The sequence below is a fragment of the Sylvia atricapilla genome, chromosome 4, assembly GCF_009819655.1.
Source record: "Sylvia atricapilla isolate bSylAtr1 chromosome 4, bSylAtr1.pri, whole genome shotgun sequence".
Classification (NCBI taxonomy): Eukaryota; Metazoa; Chordata; class Aves; order Passeriformes; family Sylviidae; genus Sylvia; species Sylvia atricapilla.
In genome coordinates, this window is record NC_089143.1 from 72,801,900 (window position 1) to 72,826,803 (window position 24,904).

At 43.4% G+C, this 24,904-nt stretch overlaps 1 protein-coding gene across 2 annotated transcripts in view; it reads right to left on the minus strand.

The window, feature by feature from the left end:
• The window catches only part of PRDM5 (PR/SET domain 5), a 58,289-nt gene extending 51,566 nt beyond the window's left edge, over positions 1-6,723 (minus strand). For both annotated transcript variants that reach the window (XM_066318431.1, XM_066318430.1), the window contains exons 1-2: positions 6,523-6,723; positions 2,252-2,335 (exon numbers count right to left, since the gene is read on the minus strand). In XM_066318431.1, coding sequence (XP_066174528.1) covers positions 2,252-2,335; positions 6,523-6,615 — 177 coding nt within the window. In that variant the 5' untranslated portion in view covers positions 6,616-6,723. The remainder of the gene's footprint in view (positions 1-2,251; positions 2,336-6,522) is intronic.
• Positions 6,724-24,904: the final 18,181 nt, after the last annotated feature.

Consider the following 24,904-nt stretch of genomic DNA (forward strand, 5'->3'; position numbering starts at 1 on the left):
CACAACTAGAAATGCATGTAGCAAACTTCCTCGCAGAAAAATATGCCATAAAACTGCAGCCTGGACCCCAGGCATCACACGCCAAAAGAAAGAAACGTTGCAGTAATGCTCATTTTTTGCCTTGACTTACAAAAAGCCTCTACTGCTTGAGCCTTCTTTCTGAAGGTGTTCTCTCTATAAACAGATTTTTTTTTTTGACTGCCATCAGACTGTGAAGTCAGGCTTTAGTGTGTCTCCCTCCAACAGCCTTCAAATTAATTATTTTTAATATCTTTGGTACAGCTGACTACACACAAACTTGGCCAGTTTCTGTGCATGCCTCCCACAGGCTCTGGAATAACCATCTACTTGGGCTGTTCCAGCCTTACTTTCTGCATTCCTGGTCTCAATTTTCAACTTCAGGCTACTCCCAGCATGATTTAAATTATATTGTAATGCTCACTTTCAGATCAACTTCAGTAAACATGAACAACTTGGGTTAAAACATCCAGGAAGTCATAAAATTTGGTATGCAGGAATCTTTTCAAGGCTCTCAAAACTAGGTTACAGCAAGATATTATGAAATGATTTTAAAACTGCTCATAAAAACCTCATTTTCTGATTTGCTGTCAACGGGGTCACATTAGTGTCACCAATAAATACATGTATTTGCCTTTTCTGTCGTGAAGAAACAGATAAATCACATTTAAGCACGAGCAGTGAGGAATCTGGAAAATCATAAAGCTTTCCAACAAAGCTAAAGGCCTTCTCACTGCTGTAATCCACCCACTGTCCTTTCTGAAAACCTTGTTCTGGCACAAGCATCTCACTGACTTAAAACAACCTGCGGAAACATCAGGAAGAGCCAAGTGAGCCAGGGCACATTAACACGTACTGAGCTCAGCAAACATCTGTAATAAAGGCGCATTGTACTGCTCTCACACTGTTTTCAGCTGGGAACAGAGAGGATGAAACTGGCTGCTCTGAGTACATAACCCAAAAGGGGACAAATTGTCCACACCTCTTCTCTGGGAAAGGGCATTTGGGGCACACCCCTAGATTAAAACAGACAAAAGGAAGAGAGAAAACAGGGCTTCACAGGCTGGAGGTAGCATCCACCTAGGAATACTTCAGCACTCACAATATTTCTACTGAATCTGGGTAAAAAGTGATGGGCTTTTAGCCCACTGTCTCAGCCATCATTCTAGTGTATGGAATCTGTTTGTAAGGCTGATCAATACTCTGCTCTCTTCATAAGCGGCTCAGTGATGTTAATGCCAGAGATTTCTCAAATAAACCTGTATTTGGTGGCAAATGCACTGATAGTGCTTTAAGCCAGATGTCGAACATAAGCTTTTTTTGTACAGTGCAATAACAGTCCTTCTTCCACCTCTAACAACAAAAAGGTAAAAAAGTAAGAAATCAGTCCTCTCCTCCTCAGGAGAAAAGAGGATGGAGTGTGCATTCAATAGAAACTGTTTGGCTGAGAGGGGGAAAAAAAAAAAGTCTGCTCAAAGAACTACAGCAGCAAATAAAGATTACAAGGACAGAACAGAGACACCAGCAAGAAGGCATTTTTAACAAGTTGGAAATGTTGTTATTGCCAGTGTTTTTCAGTCAGTGTAATCTCCTCAGCTGGTAAACCCAGAATTTCACTTCAGGCACACACAGGTACGACAGGAGCTAGGATGGGTTATGGACCTGATTACAACTACAAATGCATAAACTACTATTCCTGCCTAATGCATATAGAGAAATAAAAAGCTGCCCACAGCACTAGGCTTCTATTTTGCTCAAGACCTCACACCTACTCATTGCATTAAAAACTGCTCCAATTTTAAAACTTCGCTTATATAATTTGCCAAATCCCAACAAAAGTGTCACACCAGGAAATTCATATTACAGCAGAAGGAAGCCATAAGCTGGTACCTGTTCACCAGCCTAAATCAGTATCTCTGTAACTCACAGCTGTTCAAATTATTTTAGTTTATCTAATTATTTTCACATGTTTTAATGGTTTTTCACAACGCTAATATATTTGTATTTGGCTTGACTCGATGTCTTTTCACACTTCATTGATTAGAAACCATCGTTTGCTTTCTCTTTCGATTTAAAGAAGCCAATCCTCCTCCACCCAGGCAACACAATTTAAAAGTACTAAAATCTCACTCTAGGATTGTTAAGCTGTGAAACAAAACAGAAAGGATTTGTTACAGTAAAACTTAATTCTGAGAGCACTTTCTGCAAGGTGTGATGATGTCACTTCACTCACTTCCCACATGAGCCTGCAGTCTGTGTCCTCATCCAGCTCCTGCGGCATTCGCTTCTCCCCTGCAAAGGGCCCAAACTTTTCACCCTAAGGAACAAGTATAAAAGAAAAAGAATCAGTAGGGGGAAAAAAGAAAAAGGCTAGTGAATCACCAAACTCCAGCAGAGGAGTTAGCTTCAAACACAAAAGGAGAGTTTTCCTTTATTGTCCTACAATATGCCAAGGAGGTGCACATCCTTGAGGGTTCCACTTAAAGCTCATTCCCATTCTTCTCTTACTTTGAAGAATCCCATAAAACCATACCTTCCCTCTGCATGCTTATTTCTCCTTTAGGAAGAGGACTTTTCTTTATCTTAAATAAGGCTGACATTTACAAGGCAAATTTCTTACATTTCCTAGAAAATTTTCAGGAAGCACCTTGCAACAGGCATCCAACTAAAACAAAGAACTTGGCAAGCACCAGGTTTTCATTAGATTCATTTGTGAGATTATTTGCATCGCCACTTTTTGAAGTGCCACAAATCAAAAGGCTGAATAACTGAGGGCTTGATCCTACAGAGAGATTTGTTTAAAAATGTAAGGGAGTATGCACGTGCTTATGAATTAATCTGAGCCTTCATAAACAAAATTAAAATGTTCTACCACCTGCTAGTCATAACACCCTCTGTGAAAGCATCCACTGATATGTTCTTCCAAAAGTATTTGGCATCAGGGTTTCTTTCCTGCACAGATGTCCCAGGAGCAGCAGGGCAAAGTAATCAAATAGGACTTTCCTCTTCCACAGGCCCAGCTTCCCCGCATACACACTGCCTTGTCCCTATGTGCACAGACAGGCCCTAAAACCTGGAATGCAGGATTGCTGCCTTCCTTCAGGCAGCATTCAGATCCAAAAGCACTTACATTTTCAAGCATTAAAAATTTTAAGTGTATAATGAAAAGCAACTTTGGTGTTTGTTTTAAAAACAACAGTGTTTTGGTTAAAAAAAAAAAAAGTATTGATCTTGTCCATCCATATATTCCCTTCCTGAAGGCACATTCCATATTCCCAGCAATAGTCTGCTAGGTGCTTTCCTTCTTTCTTAGTTTTTACAGATTACAGGTAAAGAGAAAAGTGGAATGGAAAACAACCAGGACTGCTCCTCCTGGAAACAGGAAATCAAAATTAAAAAAACAAAACAAAACAAAACAAAACGAAAAAAAAAAAAAACCCAACTTGTATTTAAAATTAAACCTGAAGTGGCAATAAACAAAGGAAAACTGGCATTGCAGAATTAGGCAACAGAACTGAGGGATAAATTTTTAAATGTGCACAAAAAACCATTTCACTACAAGAAGCAGCAAAGCAGAAGGAAAAAAAGCACAAGAACAGCAGAAGTCAGCAACTGGAGGCCAGAGCACCAAAGGAGCCAGACAGGGGCAGCAACAGTAAAAACTGGCACTCTTGGGCTTCCCATCCTTATTTCTCATTGATTTCCATACCACCCTGCATCGTTTTGCTGAGAAATAATGTCAGAGTTCCTCCCCTGCCAGTTTTTCAAATCCTGGGATTTAAGACTCAGGCTGAAACTTCCTCCTTCTCTTACCTCGTCAGCAAAGAAGATGGAAATAGGTGAATACAGCTGTATGGGCACAGCACCTACAGTGGTAATTTCACTGAAGCCCACAGCACCGCTGGGATGAAGCACAGCAACAGCTCGGAAAAAGAAACACCACACACCATTCCCATCTCAGTGCTCCAAACCAGGAAATCTCTACTGCAATATGCAATTCAAGACCTTCTGGAAGCTGGAACAATGGCAAAAGCAACAAATCCACCTCTGAACACAAGGTAAACGTTACGGAAGCTGCAGGTAACGCACATTTCTAAGCACTTTTTATGGCTCCTCAAATTTTGGGGGAAACCCAAAACCTGATGTCTTGGTCCATGGGGATAAGTGTAATGACTTGTTTAGCCTTTCAGAACATTTTCTTCATATAGATATACATACACACATTATTTCTGGTTAATAAACATGTTGTTACATGCCAACATACATTAATCAGGAACATACTCAAAACCACACCATCCCCTCTGAGCAATACAAGTGAGGCACACAACACAGTCTGAAGGCAGAGAAATTATTCAGTACATGAAAGCACGTTTTTCCAATGCTGAAAAAGCTATTTTCAACAGTTGCTTCCAAAAAAAGCAGCAGTGACTAATCCTACAGTTGCAGCAAAACACTGAGAAATGCAATGGCTCTCTGATGATTACTCTGAGAGCCTCATGATGTGGGTGCTCTGCAGCCTGAGGACAGCTCATGGAAAACAGAAGGTACACAGGAATCACAGCTTCTTTAAGGGAACAAAACAAAAAGTTTCCAAGCTTTACGATTACAGGCAAAATCTTGAAAGCCCCACAGGCCTGAAGGTGCACAAGCAGATGGCAGGCAGCAGAAGTTCAGAATGCATTATTACCAAAGCTTTGCTAACAGCAGAACTTTCAGAGGCCTCCACAACACTCGGAGAGCTGGTAGTGCAATTTCTGACTATAAGATCATCCAGCTTTTTTTCTTTTACTTTCAGTTCAGACAACTGCAATTGTGTGACAGCAACAGAGAGAAAACAGTGCAGTATTTCCTACTCAGCAACCGAGGTCTTACTTCACAATAAAGTGACACATTCAACACCTCCTCCCAATCCCAAAACTCCATGAAATTAATGTAGCAGCTAGAAGCTACTCTTTATCCCAGCCACGAAGTGTGGTACTCCCGCCTCATTACTAAACAGGGGAACAAGTTAAGAGCACTTCGGGTGTGAAATTTTCTCACCATGGAAGAGTAAAACAAAGTCTGTCTGCGTCTGATGCACCCACCTATGTCATTTACACACCCACCCTTCTCCCAGCAGACAACGTGGTTCTTAGGTCCCCAAAAATTTTCAGGAGTATGTTTTAATAAACCACAGAGCAACTCAAGAGCTGGTTCCTCTGCCTGTTCTTCTGAGCAAGGCTGTGCTACCAGCACAGAGGACTGACTGCCAAAGGACAGGTCTGTAACCAACACTGTCTGTCACCAGACACTCCTAACGCAAACAGATCCTGCAGCAAATGCCTCTGCCTTTACCTTCTGCAGTCCATCACCTTTTGCACTTGCAACACCTTTTCTAGGGGCTTGCACAGCTCTGACCTCACACACTTCGCTTGCCTGTATGAAGTTCACAAATAAGGCGGGATAATTTAGGCAGGAAAACGCTCTATTTGTCCCAGCATGGAGCTCTAATGGTTCAGTTGTCAACAGTGTAAAGGATGGAAGCTCAGAGCCCCACAGCTCTGAACTGAGCACGCCTATTCCCAGGAGTTTCACTCCAGAGCTCCCTCAGAGTCTGGGGATTAACGCGAATACTGTACGACCTTCCTCGCTGCGTGAACACACAGGATTTTCAAACCAAACTTTAGAAAAGACGTTTTAAAGAATTAAACCAAACGATATAAAATTGTTCGTTCCCTCTCCAGTCCTATCTCCCCTCTAACATGCAGGGACACCTTAAAAATGTGACACCTCCACCTCCTCATGTGTAAGTCCTGTTGATGATACCACCGAAAAATTAGGAAAAAAATCAGAGCCAGAACCAGGACAAAAATGGGAAGGGAAACGTACAAAATAGAGAAAAGTGTATACTAATGATGGGTTCATAGTTTCGGTATGTCTTTATGTGTCCTAACAAGTCACCTGGACAGTCTCAGCCGGAATTTCATACGATCAAGAGACTTGCAATAATGAGGTGCGAAGAGGCATCACCTGGTTGCGGCAGGGGACTCGTTTCAGCTGAATGACACCGCTCAGGGGCCGGGCTTTGCTGTAGTGCCGTCCAAGGGAAGGAGACGGCGGTGCCGCCGAGCCGTGAGGGGCGACAGGGAGCTCCGGGCAGCGCCCGCTCCCCTCAGAGCGGCACCCTCAGGGGGCGGTGCGGCCCGGCCGAGCGCTGCCCTCACAGCTCCGCCCGACACACAGACCAACGGGTTTTAACAAAAAATAATTATTAAACAAAAAAAAAAAAATCACAAAATTCCTCGGAGCAAACCCTCCGCCGGCCCCCGCGCCCCTTCCCGCCGGAGGCTCCTGGGACAAGGCGGGGGCAGAGGCGGGCGAGCGCAGGGAGCCCGGGCGGGCACAGCGCGGCTGAGGCCAACTGGGAGCGGGGCAGAGCGGCGGGAGAGCCGCCCGGCTCCCCGGTGATACGTGGCAGCCGCTCCCCGCCAGGCCGGGCCGGGCCGTTCCCCCGCCATCACCCACCTTCTTCACTCTGCGGGCCGTGTAGAGCCCCATCCCGTCCTGCACCCGGGACGACTTCAGGGCGAACCTATCCGGCACGTACATGCCCAGCATTTTTGCACCGAACTCGGGCCCCGCCGCCGGCTACCGGGGACAAGGTAGAGGCTTACGGGGGACTCCCACCCCACCGGGAGCGGCGAGATGTCCGGGGGAAGGGGCAGGAAGAGGGGCTGGAAGCGGGGCTCTCCCGGCGCCCGAGGGGCGGGGCTCTCCCGAGGGGCGGGGCTCTCCCGAGGGGCGGGGCTCTCCCGAGGGGCGGGGCTCTCCCGAGGGGCGGGGCTCTCCCGAGGGGCGGGGCTCTCCTGAGGGGCGGGGCTCTCCCGATGGGCGGGGCTAGCCGCAGGGGGCGGGGTCTCCCGTCCCCCGAGGGGCGGGGCCTGCTGCAGGGGGCGGGGTCTCCCGTCACCCGAGGGGCGGGGCCGGGCGCAGGGGGCGGGGTCTCCCGGCAGTGGCGGGAGCGGCGCCATGGCGGCGGTGTGAGGGGAGCGCCGGGCGGGGGATGGCGGCGTCCCGCTCGGGGTTTATCCCCCTTCCTCTTGGTGTTCCACCAATGCGTGAGGGCAGCTTCGCTTCGAAACCAAGTAATCCTTCGCGTCCGGGGGTTGGTTTTGAGGGAACGCGTGTCTAAAGGCAGAAATTGAGCATCCTTACGAACGCGCAAACGTGACGCTTTTTGTCTAAAAAAAAAAAAAAAAATTCTGTATATTATTACAACATACCAGCAAAGGCATGGTTTTTCTGTCTAAAACTACGCACACTGTAGTCGAACAGGGAGGAAAAGTTCGACTTCCAGCAGGTTACTAACATCGCCCCAGTACTCTTTCACAAAACTGCAATATACATTATATATCTGCACGGTATACGTTTACCTTCTAGAAAGCTGAATAGGTTTCTTGGGGATTTTGGGGGTTTCCTTGACGCCGTACTCATTGTTGCTCTCTAAACCGAAGTGGTGGTGTAGCTAGAGAAGGGATTTGGTTGTATCTGATCATGGAGTTAAAAATAAGTGTGAAGGCAAGCGAAGCAAGCAGAAGGAAAAGGAAGAAAAAGGGGGAAAACTATTTATAGACATAATTTAAAATTGTGCTGCTAATAATAATAATTAAACCACTGGAGCATAACAGCTTTTCTTTCTACCTCTTTTTACGTTAACAAATGTATAAATAGTAGACATTAAATACTAGAAGCTCGTAGTTTTCCCTCAAAGTATTAAAAAAAAATAAAATCTGTGTTGGTGTAATTTGGAAGGAATGAAACAAATGACTTGAATTTTAGTTAGCACATGCCAGATCATCGTGCAGGTGCTTTGGGTGGGTTGGATTCCTGGCCGTCCACAGGTGAACATTTAGGGGGAAATTAAATTTAACAATCAGGTCTAGCTGAACGTGAAACTCCCCTTGACTGTTTTTTGTTCCCTTATCTATTTGCACAGAATGGCTTTTTGTGCTTAGCATCTACAGTGTCGTAGTTTAGCTGTCATAAAGCCTTAAAAGAAAAAAAAAAAAACCTTTACAAATGTGATGTGTATTTCCACCAACACGCATGTATATACAGAGAGGTTTATATAATACCACAGAATATTCAATATACGAGCAAATGCTCTGGTAAATTCCTTGAGGCCCTTAATTTCACAAGAAAAATGGATGAAAGGCTCCAACAACACGGTTGAAAGAATAATTTTGGGAATGAAAACACACCAGACCCACGGATTTCACACCTCGACTGATAGCCTAGACACTGACTATGAATTTAGTTATAAAAATGGAGCATCTAAATCTGTAGAAATAAGAATTCTACCATCTCAAAAACAAATAAATTGAATGGAGAGGAAATAAGTTGCCTGGGACAATTGCTTCAGTTTTACGACTAAGAGCAAAATTTAACTGCTCTTTTAATTAGGATCTAGCTCTAAAGCTTCCACATGCATAATATTACTATTATAATAGTACTTAATATTTTCTGAACAAGAACACTTCCTTGATTGGATGCCAGTCTTTCTTAATATATATCAGATTAAAATGCTGGCATTATTTTCCCTCAGACCTTTTCTGAAGGTTGTGAATATTCTAAAATCATTTTATACTTTATGAAGGCCCCAGTATTTTTCTCTTCAGGGAAGGAAAAAAATAATCACTGGGGAGATCTTCATTTTGGGCCTTAAAAGATTTGTTCTCCGTGAAGTTAAAGGTAGTAATGCATTTGTGTTTCAATGCATTTGTGTCTTGGTTTTAAACTCTTTCAGTACACAAGAACAGCTGTTTTATTTTTTAAATCTCAGCCATCATTTTTCCAATGTGAAATGCCATTACCCTGTGTCTTACTCTGAACAAATTAGAAAGAAAATGCCGTAGCACTGGGCAAAACTGTCACTAGTCTTTCATAGTGTATTGGTGGTGTGACATTGGTCACAAGTTCACAACTGCCTGTCCACCTGTAGCAAAACACCCTTTATTTTTAACTTAATCAGCGATTAACGTTAAAGCTGTGACTCATTTGCAGCGCAGCACAAAGAATTGAACGTGCTGACCCTCTGTTTCTGTGTTGCTCTGTACAGAACGCCAAGGAGAGACACAAGGGCGTCCAGCAGCCTTCAGAGTTGAAGCCTAGCACTGTCAAAATTCGTTTGCACAACTTCCTTGGAAAAGGGAAAAGGTACTTTCAGATGGAGGCTCTTGTGTAGTCGTGAAAGCTGCTGTGCCCCACATGAAGTTCCATGGCAGGAATCCATCCACCTGTGGTGACAAACGAAATAATTGGGGGAGTTTTTGTCTGGAGTTACAGTACTTGTTGCTGCAACACCATGCCAGAGGGGACAGTATGTTAATCCCTCCACTCGAGGAACAGCTAATTAAGTGTCACACTTAATATGTCACACTCTAACAAAAGGATCTAAGACCAAAATGCTCTTCAAGATGTCAGAACTAAACTTGCCGGCCCTTGAAGTGTCCAGCAGCTTAGAAAGAAAATGTGTTCTCCAAGAAGAAAGGGAGGCTTTTCACTGCTAATCCCTTGTTTAACTGGTGTAGTATCATCTCTGAAATTTTTCAGGGACTTGGCATTTCAATCCTCCCTCCTCCTGCTCTGCAGGCAGTTGGACAGAAATCAGAGAGGCTAATGGCTTTTTAATCCTTTCAAGAGTTCCTTGCACCGAGCAGTATTAAAATATTAACTTTTGCAGCATCCGTAGCAATGCCAGAATTAGATTCTGGCAGCTGACACACCTGAGAAAGGGTGTTACTCATGACAGTGGCTCCTCCTTCCCGGTTTGAGCTGGTCCACAAAACATTTCTGCACTGCAGTTTAACCAAGTTGCAGGTATGTTTTGAAAACTTCCTTCCCGAATCTGTGATCTCCTCTCCAATCCCATCCACCTCCTCTTAACCTGGTATGATCAGGAGCAGCTCTTTTAAAGGAAATCTTTGTCTTACCTGGATTGTGCAGGACATGTACAGTATTGTCAGACTGTTCCCTCTTGGTTCATGTGTACTTGCACGTTTCAGGTGTGCAAATAACACTTTGGCTTTGACCAGGAATGCAGAGGTTTCAGTCTGGTACTTCCCCTGGAATTTGCCAAGCCCCTTTCTCTGCCCAGGTACAAAGCCCTTAACTTCATTTGGGACCATTGCTCGTTTTTCACAGTGATTCCCAGACCTTCCACCCTGCAGTGCCTGGACCAGGATGGAAAAGGCGTTTGCACTGACTCGTTTTGCCCCGGAAGTTCTCAGGAAGGAAAGGTTTCAGCTCACCTCATGGCAGAGTCTGAGTGAAAGAGGGGAAGAGGAATTAGAATAAAGACCTCTCAGGGTTGGGGTTTGTTTCCTTTGCTCAGTTGCACAGAGTACCACTTCAAAAAAAGAAAAAAAATAAAGAAACCACGTGAGCTTGGTAAGAGCTCTGTACACCTTTAGAGCCTGCTCTGCTTTGGGGACAGTGGCACCCTTGCCACCAAGTAATCACCAGGCACAAAGACTCTTGAGTACTTGGAAAAAATTATGTTGACATGGAGTCAACTTAAACCATATGTCAAACTACCAACTCAAAACTCGATGTCTCTCGTGTAAAACAATCTACTTGCTGAAACAATTGAATGTGCCTGCTTAAAATATGACAAAAAGTCCAAAAAGTCCCATCTACTCACTGTCTCCTGGTGGTTTCCAGTTCTAACAGTGTTTTGTCTGTGTTTTTTGGTGCTCTGAAAGTTGTTCTTTCCCCAATGCACTTTGATTCACTGAGCAAAATTCCTTTCAGAGCTATTTTTAAGGATTTCAAGGATTTTTTTTTTTGGGGGGGTGGGGTGAGGAGTCTGGTGGGGTCTTTTTTCGCTGATTCTTTTAAAGTTTTTTTTAATTCAGCAAGCATTGCAATTAAAAAATATTTCCCCAGCAAAATCCCTCTTCTAATCGATGCACAGTTGGCTTTTTGGGTTTTCTGTAAACTAACACAGAATCCTTGTGTTGTGATATTCAAGGTCATGAAGAGCTGTAAATTAAAAGGTTAGTTTTAAACTCCTCTCATTCTTCATTTACATGCACAGAGTAGTTGCTGTCAAAATATCTCTCTCAGATATTTGAAGTCCTAGAATTTGGTGCCAGGATTTCAGAATTAAATTTTTTCTCCTTCCCCTTTGAATATACTAAAATTCAAACGTGCATTTGTGTTTACATTCCCCAGCTGGTGACATATGTGTTCATTTCTGTTGTTTGAAAGGGTTTTAAACGAGGGTTAAAAACAAAAACAAAAAACCCACCACAAACAAACAAAACCCCCAAGATTTTGGGTAATTAAGAGATTAAGCTAGTAGTTCAGGTTCCATAGTGATGGACCTAAAAGGAGCACAATATAATGAGACTGTAGTACATTTTCTATTTTTTTGCTGTCTCACATGAGAACTTCACACAAGTGATATAAGAAAGAAGTCTAAAAAGCAAATAGAGAGTGCATAAAAATACTTATTTTAAAACATGTAGTGTAAACCATCTCCATCAATTTCTTCAGAGACAGCAACTGACTTTATGTAGTAGCACATGAACTGGGCCACATCCTTACACATCCTAAAAGTATCTTCCTCAGCTCAGGAATATCTTATTTCAGCTTGAGAGTGACTTCCCTAATTGATATCACCCCCGCCCCTGATTTTCCTGTCAGCCCCTTCAGGATCAACTCAGCCTTCCCTTCATTAATGGAAAGTGACTTCCCAGATCCAGCCTCTCGCTGGTGAGCTACTTCCTTCAGTCCTAACCATTCCCGTACATGCCCTGGTGCCTGAGGGTTATACCTTCCCATTTCCCATTACAGCCTGCCCTGGAGCTGATCCTGTGCTCCTTCTGGGAGCAATAAGCCTTAAACTTGCCTGCTTCCTCTTCTGCCTGCTACCTAATCATGAGCTGGATCTTCAAGGAGCACGAGGTTCCTCACCCAGCTCATTCCCACACTGTGCTCTCTATTTTTATTTGTTGAAAAAACATGGGAATTAGGCTCCCTTTCAGTACCTGCTCTGTGCCAGTGGTTTAACTCATCGTGTTTGGCAGTCCAGCCACACAGCAAATTCTTTCTAAAACCTTGAAAGAGCTTTAATGCTGCAAAGTATTTTTCCACCATTCCTCAACAGGACATGGAGCTGGAACACCGTGTTGGGTTTTCCTGTAGCAGGAAGACAGCTGACTGTGAACTCACAGTGGTTTGCTGATATTATTTCAGCAGAAGGATGACAACTCTCGTGGCTGACCTCTGCCTTTCATGTCTGCCGGGTGCTGCTGGATATTCCTATTTTCACTTCTCCACGAATCTCCAATACATCAAGTATCATTAAGCTGCTTGACAGAATGTTTTTAAATCCTTGGAGAATGACTGCATACACACAGAAGGCATTTCTCAGAACTGCCAGCTATAAAAAATTCCTTTTGCCAGTCTGAGCACACATTTTCACAATCTGCACCGTCTTTTGCCCAGAGACTTATCTCAGGTAATCCTTCATGTAATTCCTGTGCACTTTGACGTCATTGTCTTCCTCCCATTCTCAGAAAAACAACATTTGAGTCCCCCTCTTTTCAACAGGGTGAGTGTCCACAACACCTTCTTATCTTTCAAGTATTCAGCTGTGCCTGGCCCACCAGTGAGGGCTTGAGTCCCCCAGTTCTCCACACTACAGATGTGTTCGTTTCTTCTTGCACTGTGAGCTGGAGCACCTTGATTCCCCTGCTCAGGAAACCTGGTCCCAGAAGAGAGGAACAGTTTGCTTTAAGGCCTACAAAAGCCCAAACCATTAGGGCTGGACACTGTAGATTTGGAATGTGAGGGGAATTCCCACTGACACCAGAGATCTGGAAACTGGGATATTATTTGTAATGTTGCTGGCTTTATTTTTTCTTTGCTGGGCTTTAGTTATTTTTAGAACAGCTGAAATCAACCCACCATGTAATTTGACATCCATGTCCGAGGAGGGAATAGCACACACCAAAGTGAGAGCTACTGACTTAAGAATGGGCAGCAGCTATGCTGAACACACCTTAATGCTTTCCGTGGTTCTCAGTCTCCTGCCTAGCTGCCCTCCACTGAAGACACTTTCTCAGCTGACAACATTTTCCCTCAGGAAATACTTCCTTCCCAGGACCCTAACAAATTGCTCTGGAAGAATGGGAAATTCTTACTGCTTTAAGGCAGTAGAGGACAGACACTTAAATTGCTCTGTGGATCTTTGCTCCGCTCCATCCAAATACATGTTCTGTTCTGAGAAAGAGAAGGTAGCTCTGAATATGAAAATTTTAAACAAATCTGGGACTTTTCCACCTAGAGGCCTCAGCAGAACCAGCTCCAACAATACTTCAGGGCATGAGCTGCTTTATAAAGCTTAGGGGGTTCCATAATCGGGGCACCATATGCATGTTTAGAATGAACTGAGCCTAACAAAAACCAACCAACCAACCAACCAACTACAAAAAAAAACATTCAAACCACCAACATTTGTCAGGAATTAAGTTCTCATTAAACCAGGATGAGCATTTGAAAAAGGCTTTTCTGTTGAATGCTTCCATTTGAAAACTCTCATCATCATTACATTCCATCTGATACAAGGGGTACTCAGCAGCTCTGTCCCAAACATCAATATGTCAGACTAGACTGTAAAAAACATAAGAATCATCAAATACATGATTCTGTCTCAAATGATTTATGGATATTATTGCCAAGGTCTTCAAGGAGCGACTGTAAATTTACTTATGCACATTAGAAAAACAAATAGTCAAGGAAAAAATGAAGAAAACCAACAGCTGTTTCAAAGGTTGTGTTCTTACAAATACTTCATAGTTAAATTACTCAGCTTTGAAAGCAATAGGAGCATTAAAGGCAGGAATATAACTTTTCTTTATTCCCTTCATTATTATGTTTTTGAAATTAGGACAAAAAATTAGAAATGTGTCCTTCCTTACAAGCCACAATAGCATGATTTAAATAAGTTCCCTCTTTCAGACAGAGCCTTCTGTTTAAACTTTACAGGTCCACTCAGCCTCACAGAGCAGAGATGTCCAGAGACTGAAGTAAAACTGGGGAGAGGATCTCATGTGTCCCTCTTTCAGGAGCTGCCTTCACTGTTCACCAAGAGCAGAAGCTGATTCAAACTCTTGATACACCCGCACTTTGGGGCAGAAGTTGATTTTGAGAGCAGATTAAAGTCCTCAAGGAGTTCTGTAAGTATCTGAAACTAGAGTAGGACCAATGGAAGAATGTGTCTGTAATGTGCAGAGCAGTCATTAATAGGAGTGTAGGTGTGCTCTGAAAAGCAGGCTCTTTGAGGAAAAAAGACATCTGTAAGACGCCTGCCACTTCCTTTCTGACGCGTTCCCCCTCGGTTAACAAAAGGCACAGCTCCTGGGACTGAGGCTGGAGCTGGTTCTGCTTTTCCGTGTGCCGAGGCTGTCCAAATGCTTCCCCTGAGCTGCAGAGAGTGCTCCCCTCTGGCATTTCAGAGAGCACAGCGGCACCCCCTGGGCCAGGCTGCAGCCACTTTGGGGTGGAGGTTGTTTGTGGGACGCCACTCTGTTTATCACACAGTAGGAATTCTGTGTCTCCCTCAGCCCCATTGTGTTCAGTCACACCGGGGCTTTTTTGTTTTAAGTCACATTTTAAGTTATAGCCTGTCAGGCGCCCCGAGGCATCTGGACACTGGGTGCACCATAAATTTGAAGTTATTACTGCTCAGGATTGCCATAAATGAGTTAGTCATCTTTTCTCATAAGGCAGCAAAGGAACAGGCTGAAAGTACCGGGGCAGCTGCATCCTATTTAAAAGTGTGTCTTTCAAGAGGTACAAGACATTAACATGCCCTTTTGGAAATTATATGAAAGTCTGCCCAAACTGTAATAAGTCATCAGAGAAAGTCTGGAAAAAGCCATGTCTGCACTCCAAGAGCAGCCACAGTTAGTCCCTGTACAACGTGTCTGTGCCCAGCCTGCAGCCAAGCACCCTTCCCTGGTCTGTCACTGGAGAGGAGAAGCATTCACCTGCGTGGTGTCACAGGAGACATCGCAGCTGGCGTGCTGTGCCTAATCCCTGCCTGAGCAAGGTTATCCTTGCAGCACCAAGGGAGACCTGGGACAACTGGCAGGGAAGGAAGCAGGGGATATAGAGCACTCGGTGTGCAGGTTCTGGTAGGATCCTGCCTGTCTAACCAGTGAATTCCTGAACCCACCACCAACCTGGTCCTCCCTCAGGCACATAGACACACGGAGCCCCCAGCGGAAAACAGACACAGGGTCTCCATTTCCCTTCTCACTTTACTTACAGAGAAACCTTTGTTTGGCACTTTGGAGCTGCTGAATTCCATTATTTGTGCAATAGTTCCTGATGCTACATTGCTTCCATTTAGTTTACAAACTGCAATGTAAGAGTTACTGGTTTATATGCCAGACACTTTAATTCTGGTAAAACACCATAAAATAAGATTGGCAGTAGTTTAATTTTACTTTGTTTCACCTCTCTACACACTTGGAGGCTGGGGGCATAACCATTACTCCTAATGAAATTCTGAAGGTTGGAGAATAACTATAATAACCTGACACGGAATTTTGATAGAAGACATAGGAAAAAGATGCAACAATCTAAAAAGCTTGATACAAAACATTAAATAGACATGGGTGAATGTTATCACAGGTGTTTTAACTCTATTTAGTTGAACACAATCTCTAACGCTCTTCAGTTGGCTTTTGAAAATTTATGAGTAGATACTGTTAAGAGAGATTAAAATCACATAATGACCCCTGATTTAAGAGCCATATGGTTATTGAATCTGATAGGTCCCACTATTGAACGCTATTAGAAAAATGTGAAAATTTAAAAGGTTTCAATATAACAAAAGAAAAAATCTGAATACTCTCTTCATAAGAAATCTACTGTTTTGAGAGGTCTAGGAAGGAACAGCTACTGATTTTGGTATCATCCCATATGGTATTTTGTTCATGTCTTCAACATATAGTATTTGCCTAATAGGACAACTCATCTAAAACTGCCATCATCATATAAATGGAGACATTTATCCATTTCAAATGCATTTATCTATTTCAAATGTCTATTTCATATGACACTGCTGAGGGCTGTAGCAGCCCAACACCAGTACTAACTAAAATTCCACAAGTTATTTTTAGCATACTCCAATTTTTAGGACAGACACTAAGCATACCTTATTACGACAAAACATTCACTAAACATTTACTAAAAATCTTCTTTCCCCTCTCCCTTCCCGTAGAAAAAATGAAACAGATGAAGAAAACATCAAATGTTAAAAATTCACATTGAGATAGAGAGAGGTATAGTCAGGGGCATGGGTTTCCTGCAGGTTTGAGGAACCTGCAAGCTTTCACTTGTTCCTTCAGGCATCAAGGAGCATTTTCCCCTAGGCCTCGTCCAAGGGACAGACATTTGGATTGCATTAAGCTCCCAGGGGGTATGTGAGCAAGACTGGAGAATGGAACAGTTATTAAAAAGGCTGCGTGTTTGCTGTTTCTGTGGTTTGTCAGAAAGGTCATTGTTTAAGATGTTTTCATTTAATAACAATATGCCTCTATTCTTGTTATTGTTGTTTGTTTCTTTCATGTCCGTTCCTCCTCCTCGGTATCATTGTTTGTCCCTGCCCTGTGAAGTGTCTTGCTGTGGTGGTGCCATGGGGTTAGGAGGATGTTATAGATTTGTGTAACTTCTCACTGCACTGGTGGTTCATTTACAGAGGGGTGTTTCCACCATAGCCACTTCTCTGAACTTACTGGGAAGATTTGTTTTGAAGCAGGGAGGAGGAACCATATTCATTTATGCGAGGCTCCATTGCTTTAGCAGATGAAGGCTTGTTACAGTTCCCAGAAGCTCCTCATTGGATCACCACCTATCAGAACTTCCCTCTTAATCAAAGCCCCTACACTTGCGTTCACACAGGTCTGCAACAGCAGAAAATGGGAGCACAAATATTCATCCCATGCAGAAAGTACACCAAATACTAAAACTAACTCTTCATTATAAGCACATCTCCTGAACTGGCAGAAATAAGCAGCCCAGGCCACCAAAAAAAAACCACCCCAAAACAACTAAGGACCTGAAAGCACAAATTCCAGCTGAAATACAAGACAGTCAAATAGATCACCCAGTTATTAACCATGCACAAACTGGAGGTGTGGGTAACTGCTCTTTTTCTCCATTATTTGAGAACTAAAAAGATGTTTTTTATTTTGAGATGGGAAGGAAGAGTGTTGTACGATGGAAACGTCATACAAAAACGCACTCAAATAACTTTGAAAAGATAGCAGGAAACATTAACAGATGAGTTAACAGTAGCTAAATATTTATATTGCACGTTCCACATTTATCATAAAAAAACACTTCTTTTTCCTGAAAAACATATCTGGGTTAGAAGCTAGGACAGAGTATCCGATTTAGCTGTTTCTCTTGGTATATCATGTTCCTTTGAAGGAGACAACACAGACAGGTGGGCCCCTCTGCAGGGGAGAAGGTGTGGTATCTTCATGGATGAGCTGCTGGGTGTGCTTTAGAGGGGAGAAGCAAACATCAAGGAGACACAGGCAACATGGCTCAGGAGATAGCTGAGAGCAGCAGCACCAGCCAGAAACCAGCCCCAGTGACAATGGGAACAGTTCCCTAGGGATCCTAGGGATCACGATGAACTTGCAGTCTGCTTCTGCCCAGAAAGCCACAGAGCTGACTGAAAGCAAGACTGGAAGCAGGGACAAAGTGAGCAGCAGGGGATTTGTTTATAAACCCTTCCCCATGTCTAGTCTGCCTTTTCTCTCTCTCATCTCTGTTGCAAGAGGTTTGTCTGATGTAGGCTTTGTTCAAAGAAAACCTGAGGTTTGAGTTGAAAAACTCTTTGAGAGAAGAGCTCTGGACAGACCTACCTCCATGCTCTTGTCAAAGATTTGCATTCTTTAATGACAGAGGTATTTTGATGTTTCATTTAATTATGATGAAAAAGACTTGGCTGCGATGTGCAGCACAGAAGTAGTGGCTTTGTCAAGAAGCTTTACCTCTTCGAGAAGGGCGGGTGGGTGCCAGCATCACAGGCTGTGCACTAGGGCACAGTCTGAGCACAGACACAGCTGTGATCTTGGAAGCAATTCCTGCAGGCTCGGAAATAAAGGCAGCACGAGGTTCTGCTGAAAAAGATTTCATAACTTTCCAGTCTTCCTCCACTTCTCCTGTGCTCCGTCTGAGCTGGGAGCTGCTGATCAAAAGCTCTGGGCAGAGCCTCCTTCAAAGCCTGTCCTGAACGCTAGACCGAGTTATTATACAATGAACTGTGATGCCACTCAGGCAAGGCCAGAGGACAGTGATCAAACAGCTCCAAAACACCATGAGAAAAGGGCCTTTGTCGGTGCCGACAGGGAACCCGTGACTACCCAGGATCCAGAAACAGTTGTGTCTTGCTTTAACCCACTGCTCCCACCAGAGCAGCCTTTTCTCCATGTCCTTTAGCCTGTTCCACCCGCTCTGGAGAGGGCATGAGCCCAATTACCCAGCGCTCGGCAGCCACCAATTACAGAGGGAGCCGAGCCCCTGCATTGTCCATGCCCTGTCAGGCAGCATCTGCCTGCCAAGCGTGCTCAGCAGCCTTTGTCACCGTGCTGTCCCCCGGCAGCCAGCTGCACAGCTTGAACCAGAGCGGGAGAGAACATAAGGAAGCCATTAGAGGTTGGGAGCAGTTGCCCAACGTGGCTCACAGAGGGATCTGAGGAAACATAATGGAATCACTCATGAGCAACTGTCCGTCCGGTCCGCATCTGCAGGCGGTCTGCAGCTGCTCTGCTCTCAGCACAGACCAGACCAGCTCTCCAGAACAGCGTTAGCTTAGTGTACCTGCCCGTTAGTTTCAAATGTCTCAAGTATTAAAAGGAAAAAAACCCAAACAAAACTTGTGGTCTGTGAGAGAGTGGCCGTGAAGAGACGGTACTTGGGAAAACAAAAACCAGGGGGAGGAACAAAGCCTCCCCGTCGAACGACAAATGGAGAGAGCTGGCTCCAGCTCGTAATTACAACACCAATTTGACGCAATGAAGCCAAGAAACTCGAAGTAAATGTATTTGTGGGGGGTTTTTTTCACATTCAGCTCCCCAGTTGTGCGATGGGAAATGGAGGAGAATGAGCACAGGAATAATGATGGGGCAGGCTGCAGCTGGCACAGGCATGGGTGCGTGGGAGGAAAAACATCAAGAGTGCCCACAGCCTGTGCTCAGCAGGGCTCCTCATCCCTGTGTCCTCAAAGAATTAACTCATTTCCTAGGACACGGGAGGTAAGTCCTGATTCCACTAATGAGCAGAATAAGAACCATAGTTAACTGCCTGAGACACCCTCCCACCGTCATCCCTCCCTCCTGCTATCTGCCTTTGGGATGTAACATCTCTTTTAACAGCCACATTATTGTATGTCCATAAACAGCAAACATTCGAGCAGCAACACTTCCACCTGCTCCTTTTCAGTTTTCCCTGCTGTAGACAGGATCAGTAAGGGAAGTCTTCAGAGGAAAAGAGGGTCTCTTTTTAAAGTGAACGATAAACATTTATCTAACAGATCATCAAAGGGTACCTCAACTCCACAGTTTTCAGCGGGCAGAAATCAAATTGTGAATCAGTTGACTTTCCAAAATACACAACGGCTGCAAGATCAGATGCCAGCTGTACATTCATTATTCACTTATGCCTATTTTGAGATAGGTAAGTCCCTTTTTTTGGTTAGACAAATTGTGCTGGGAAGTAATAACTAGCTGCATTCACAAAACCTATGAGTGTTACTGGGTCACTTCAGCTTTCATTTATAAACAGTTCTCTTTAAGAGAAACGGCTTTAAAAAAGAGGGGAAGGAGGATGTTCCCCACAGCCTGGTATCAGCAGTGGTTGTCTAGGCAGGCTGAGGATTATGATTATTATAACCAGTGATGTGGACTCCAGAGAACTGATAAAAGCATTCTTCTAAAGTAGGCTTCAGAACCATCAAACACGTGAAACAAAGTAAGGTTTTGTCTCTCTGACAGGATTATTACCACAAGTTTATAAACCAGTCTAAGCACTTATTTAGAAGACTAAACCGTCCCTGAATTGTGTCAGTTGCTGTTGTAGCCTTTCATGGATTCAGTGAAATGCTAAAGGGACTCTGAAATCCATAGAGCACCTCAAGACAACCAAAGAAAGGCTCTCCTCACTAACACAGAGCTACTGGGGAAAGGGTTTAACACGGAAATGATGTGAAAAGCTCAGCTTCTCCTCTACATATAGGATTAAATTACACAGCCAGAAACAGCTGCTGCAGCTCAACAGGAAAATCCAACATTTGAAAAACAGCGGCCCAAAAAGGCAGCGAGTGGGGAAGTCAATATTGACAACACACTCATTTCTACTTAACAGATAAAGTAGTCAGGAGGCGGGGGGAGGGACTAAAATAATTTACTTCACAAAATATCTCAATTTTAGTTCTCTATCCCTAGTTCTCCTGAACCAATGTGCAATTCCAAATGTAGAACAGCACAGGTAAAATCAGTATTAATTAGGAATTGCATTAAACCACTAAATACCAGAATCGTGACATTTTATAATCCAGACTCTCCGATCTTTCCCCCCATCCAGAAAATGCATACTTTGAGAATTAGTAGGATAATTTCTTAATTATCCTTTTGAGATATTAATTTATTAATTATTCTATTAATTTCTTAATTATTCTTTTGAGAATTAGTAGGATAATTTCTTAACTTCCATTCTAGAAGCAAAGCAAGCTACAACACTGTGCTATGTACCCTCTGTGGTGTTACTCCGACCTTACAACCAGATTTCACACAGTCAGACAAGCTCTTCACTGCCACACTTGCTAGACTTAGAAAAAGGATTTGAACACAATCAAAACAAGAATTCAGGACTCTTTGCAAGGTATTCATTATAAGATTAATACTTAATAATCCCGTCAGCATTTATTGAAGCTAAGCCATTGGAGCAAAAATTTATAGTCATTTCAGCTGCCTGTTTCAGCAAACACACATTTCTCTAAATCAAGGGAAACAATTAGGCATGTGGCTGCTTACCTCTAGCAGGTGTTACCCTACATGAATATCCAAACCCAGAATTAAGACACAGCAATAGCGCGTATCAATACAACAATAAAACCCCCAAAACCCAACAATGAATTATTTCCTCTCTACCAGCCTTCCAGCAGCTTTGCCATTATATTATCCACACACACTTGGGATACGGAGCATTTATTCATTTTTTGCTCAGAGAGCAGAAAAAATAATCGTTTTGTTTGCTCTCTGAAGTAAGCTTAAGTTAAACTTCTTAGGCACAAGGTTAGCAGGTTCAGGAGACCTCATACAAGGAAACAGGCTTTTTTCACACGTTTTCAGACAAGAGGAGAGAAAAAGAGGGGAAAATGTATTTTAATAGGGCCACACTTACTAATCCCTCACAACTGGCTGAAGTACCTGTATCACAATACAAAATCAAGTGACTCTCTCTGACAGAGTTAAAGCGTAAAAACAAAGCCTCTGAAGGTCTGAACACTCTCCTTTTACTTAAAAACAGACATAAAGAGGCTAAGACAGGCTGCCTTTAAGAGCACACTGCCATCCTCCATCCTCCTTTAGCAGGGGAAGGCAAGGCATCTTCCACAGTTGCCATGCCTAGTTACACAGGTGCTTGTTAAAGGAGGCAGGGTCCCCTGGCCCCGTGCTGGGGCTGCCGATGGAGCCCAGCTACATCCTCCTGGGCTCTGGGAGACGTTTCCCTGGGGAATTGGCTTGCACCTTGTGTCACTGCTCAAATCAGTGGAAGTGGGGTAAAAGCAGATGGGAAAAAAGCCACCTTCTTTGGAGGGGTTTTATTTTCCACCCATATTGCCATTAAAAAGTCCATGTAAGAGGGAAAAGCAGCAAAGAAAGGCATTTTTGCAAGGTTTTCCTCCGATTTCTATGGCCTTAGTTGCCTTTGCCGATTCGCCACAGCCACATGGTTTTTAACATGATCAGTTTAACTTGCCTCTCAGAAGAGGAAGAGAAATTGCTCTGAGTTTGTTTATTGGGGAGAACTGTGCATTTTATTCTCCTTCACCTTCTACGTGGAAGTGTTTGAAAGAAAACCAGCAGTAAGAAGCCAGAGACAAAAAAAAAAAAAAAAAGAAATGTGTAATAATCAAGAATAAAAGAATTCATATTTCTCTAGCCTCCTAGCATCACTGGAATGCCAGGACATCTTTTAAGTAATAGCAAACATTATCAAATGGAAGAGGACATCAAGGAAAATGGGAATTTGCAGGAATAGATGCAGAACTGGGAACATGAGTTACCAGCTGTGCTGTGCAGATCTGGGACAATCTCAGTCAGACCAGATTCATGTATTGCCACAAAACTGAGGGCTGATCTCTGCTATCACAATGGTTTCTGAATAGGTTTCTAAGCAAAGAGAGGAAGAAGATTTCAGGGTTCCTGGTACACAGTTCCCCAGCATAGCTTATGTACTGAATTAAATAAAATGCATTTTCACATCCCATTTAACTGAATGTATCCAAATGTGGTAACCCTAAGCCTAACTAGTCAAAGGACTTTGAGCAACCACAACTACTGCACTTTTTTGCCAGGTGCTAAGGTACATGTTTGCCTTTCAAAATAAGGATTTGCTTTCTCCCTGTTACGTTACCAGTCTTAAGACTGCTACTTAAACACCAAGGAAATCTGGCTCTGAGACCCATCTGTTGTTGCTGCAAGTGGAGTTCTTGAAATGTTTGTGTGTATCACTGATGGATTTATTCTGCAGCTTTGACACCATCATAGCCTTTTGTTCTATAACTCACGGACCATTTTGGGCTCACTGAAGCTTCCATGGTAAGGCAGCTGCCACATTTGCCACTGACTGAAGCAGTAAAACTAAGTCAGCCTCCTTTGACTGATGAAGGTGTTGAAGATTATCTTGCTGTGGTTTGCAACAGCTCAGTGACTCCTTAGCAGCTTTGAAAAAAACCCTCATCTGTAGAGAATTTCTCTGTTACAGTCCTGCAATAGATGAGCCTTAAGGAGGTGCTGCCATCACCATGGGCCACCTCTGCTGCTTTCCTATTGCCCTGCATGTTCCCCAGCTGCAAATTCCAGCATGGCATTCTGTCCCCAAGGGACACATACCATCCGTATGAACACTGAACTCCATGTAACCTTCTATTTCCCAGCTTAGGTTTCTATTTTAATTAACTCGCCAGCTTTGTGCTTAAAAAAGCCCCTATGTATATTTATATGTGTGTGTATATATATATATTTGAAATATTGGCTTTTTTTGACCTTTTACACCAGGTATCCATCTATTACATTCTTTATAAATTCTTTTCATATATGTTTCCATGCTGCCCATGTTATGACTTCTTACATGGGCTCTCTGCTTTCACAAATGCTCACTCTGGAGCTTTCCCAGCAGATGAGACCTATTTTACTTTAACATCTGCTTCAGTCACCCTCTCAGTTAAGGCTGACTTACATTTGCAGTGTATAAAACAGTGCCCTTATATCAACTCTATCCTTCAAAGAATAGCCTCTCTCAGATCATTAAGGCCTGAATAATATTGTGATAGTTAGCAGATATGGCACTAGTATGGTCTCAATTTCGTCCAGAAGAATAAATACAGCTTGCTGTTCCGGAAAAGATGAATTCCAGTGGGAAATAAAGACAACTGTTGTGACATTTTTCTTCGAAAACAGTGTGTTCAGAAATAGAAGCTGCGCACATCTTGGGGAGTTTTTTAATTTTGTGACATGCTGCAAACATAAGGGGTTAGCAGGCAGAAAAGCCAAGTGAGCTGGGTGAATATACAGAGAAATCTGGCTAAAGAGAACAAGCAGAGCTGGAATTGTGGTAAAACGTGTTTTGAAATAAACATCATACTAGGCCAGTGGAAGGGGTACTGATCCCCACACAACTGGCAGCAGTAACGAGAGAAATGCTTAAAAAAATTATCTTTAGCTTAAGGATAATTTTTATTATTAAGCTTAAGGACTCAGTAGCTTTCCAGACTGTGAGATATAGGGAAAGTATCTCCCTGGCAACTGGTGATCTAACCTTTGTAGCAGTGTTGTGTTCGTGAACATTCCCCACTGGAGTCACCTACTGCTCCTGTACACCTTAGCATTGTAACCCACCAAACACGTGTTTCTGAGTTCCTTTAGGAAATCAGAGCACTCATCTCCAGAGAAATCTGAATTCCCATTCTTCCATTTATTATATAACCACATTAAATACAGCAGATGTTTTTTGATCAATCTTCTTATCGATCTTCATATGGCACCTACGGGGTTTTTTGGGACAATCCCGACAAACTCAGTATGTGGAATGGCACAGGAGCTTATGCCAGGAGCCACAGGAGCCACAAAACCTTCCTGTCACCCACCAGTCTGCAACCTGGAATGTGCTGGGGGCAGCAGAAAGGAAAGTGTGAGGAGCTCAGCACTGCGGGGCCCAGGAAAACTGCAGCTCACCTCTGCAGGGAAGGACAAGTCTGGTTTTCCCTCTCAGCAGCCTAAGAGGAGCCTGCTTTCAGCCTTCATATGGGTTTCGGTCCCTTTGCCTCCAACCTCCACTGCTTGAAACAGGGCTGGCCTAGCTGCTTCTCTGAGGAATGTTTTCTGTCAAGGAGCTCTCTACAAGCTTTTGAGTCAATGGAGGTGACGTGGAAAACCAAAGAAGACAATTTAGAAAATATGATATCTAGAAATATACTATCTTAAAGAAATCCACACCATGGAAATAACTGGAAATTTAATGAAACCACCTGGGGTTTTGGTAGCACTACCATTCTTTTCAATGGAAAAAGTACAATGTCTTCAGCTTCTAACTA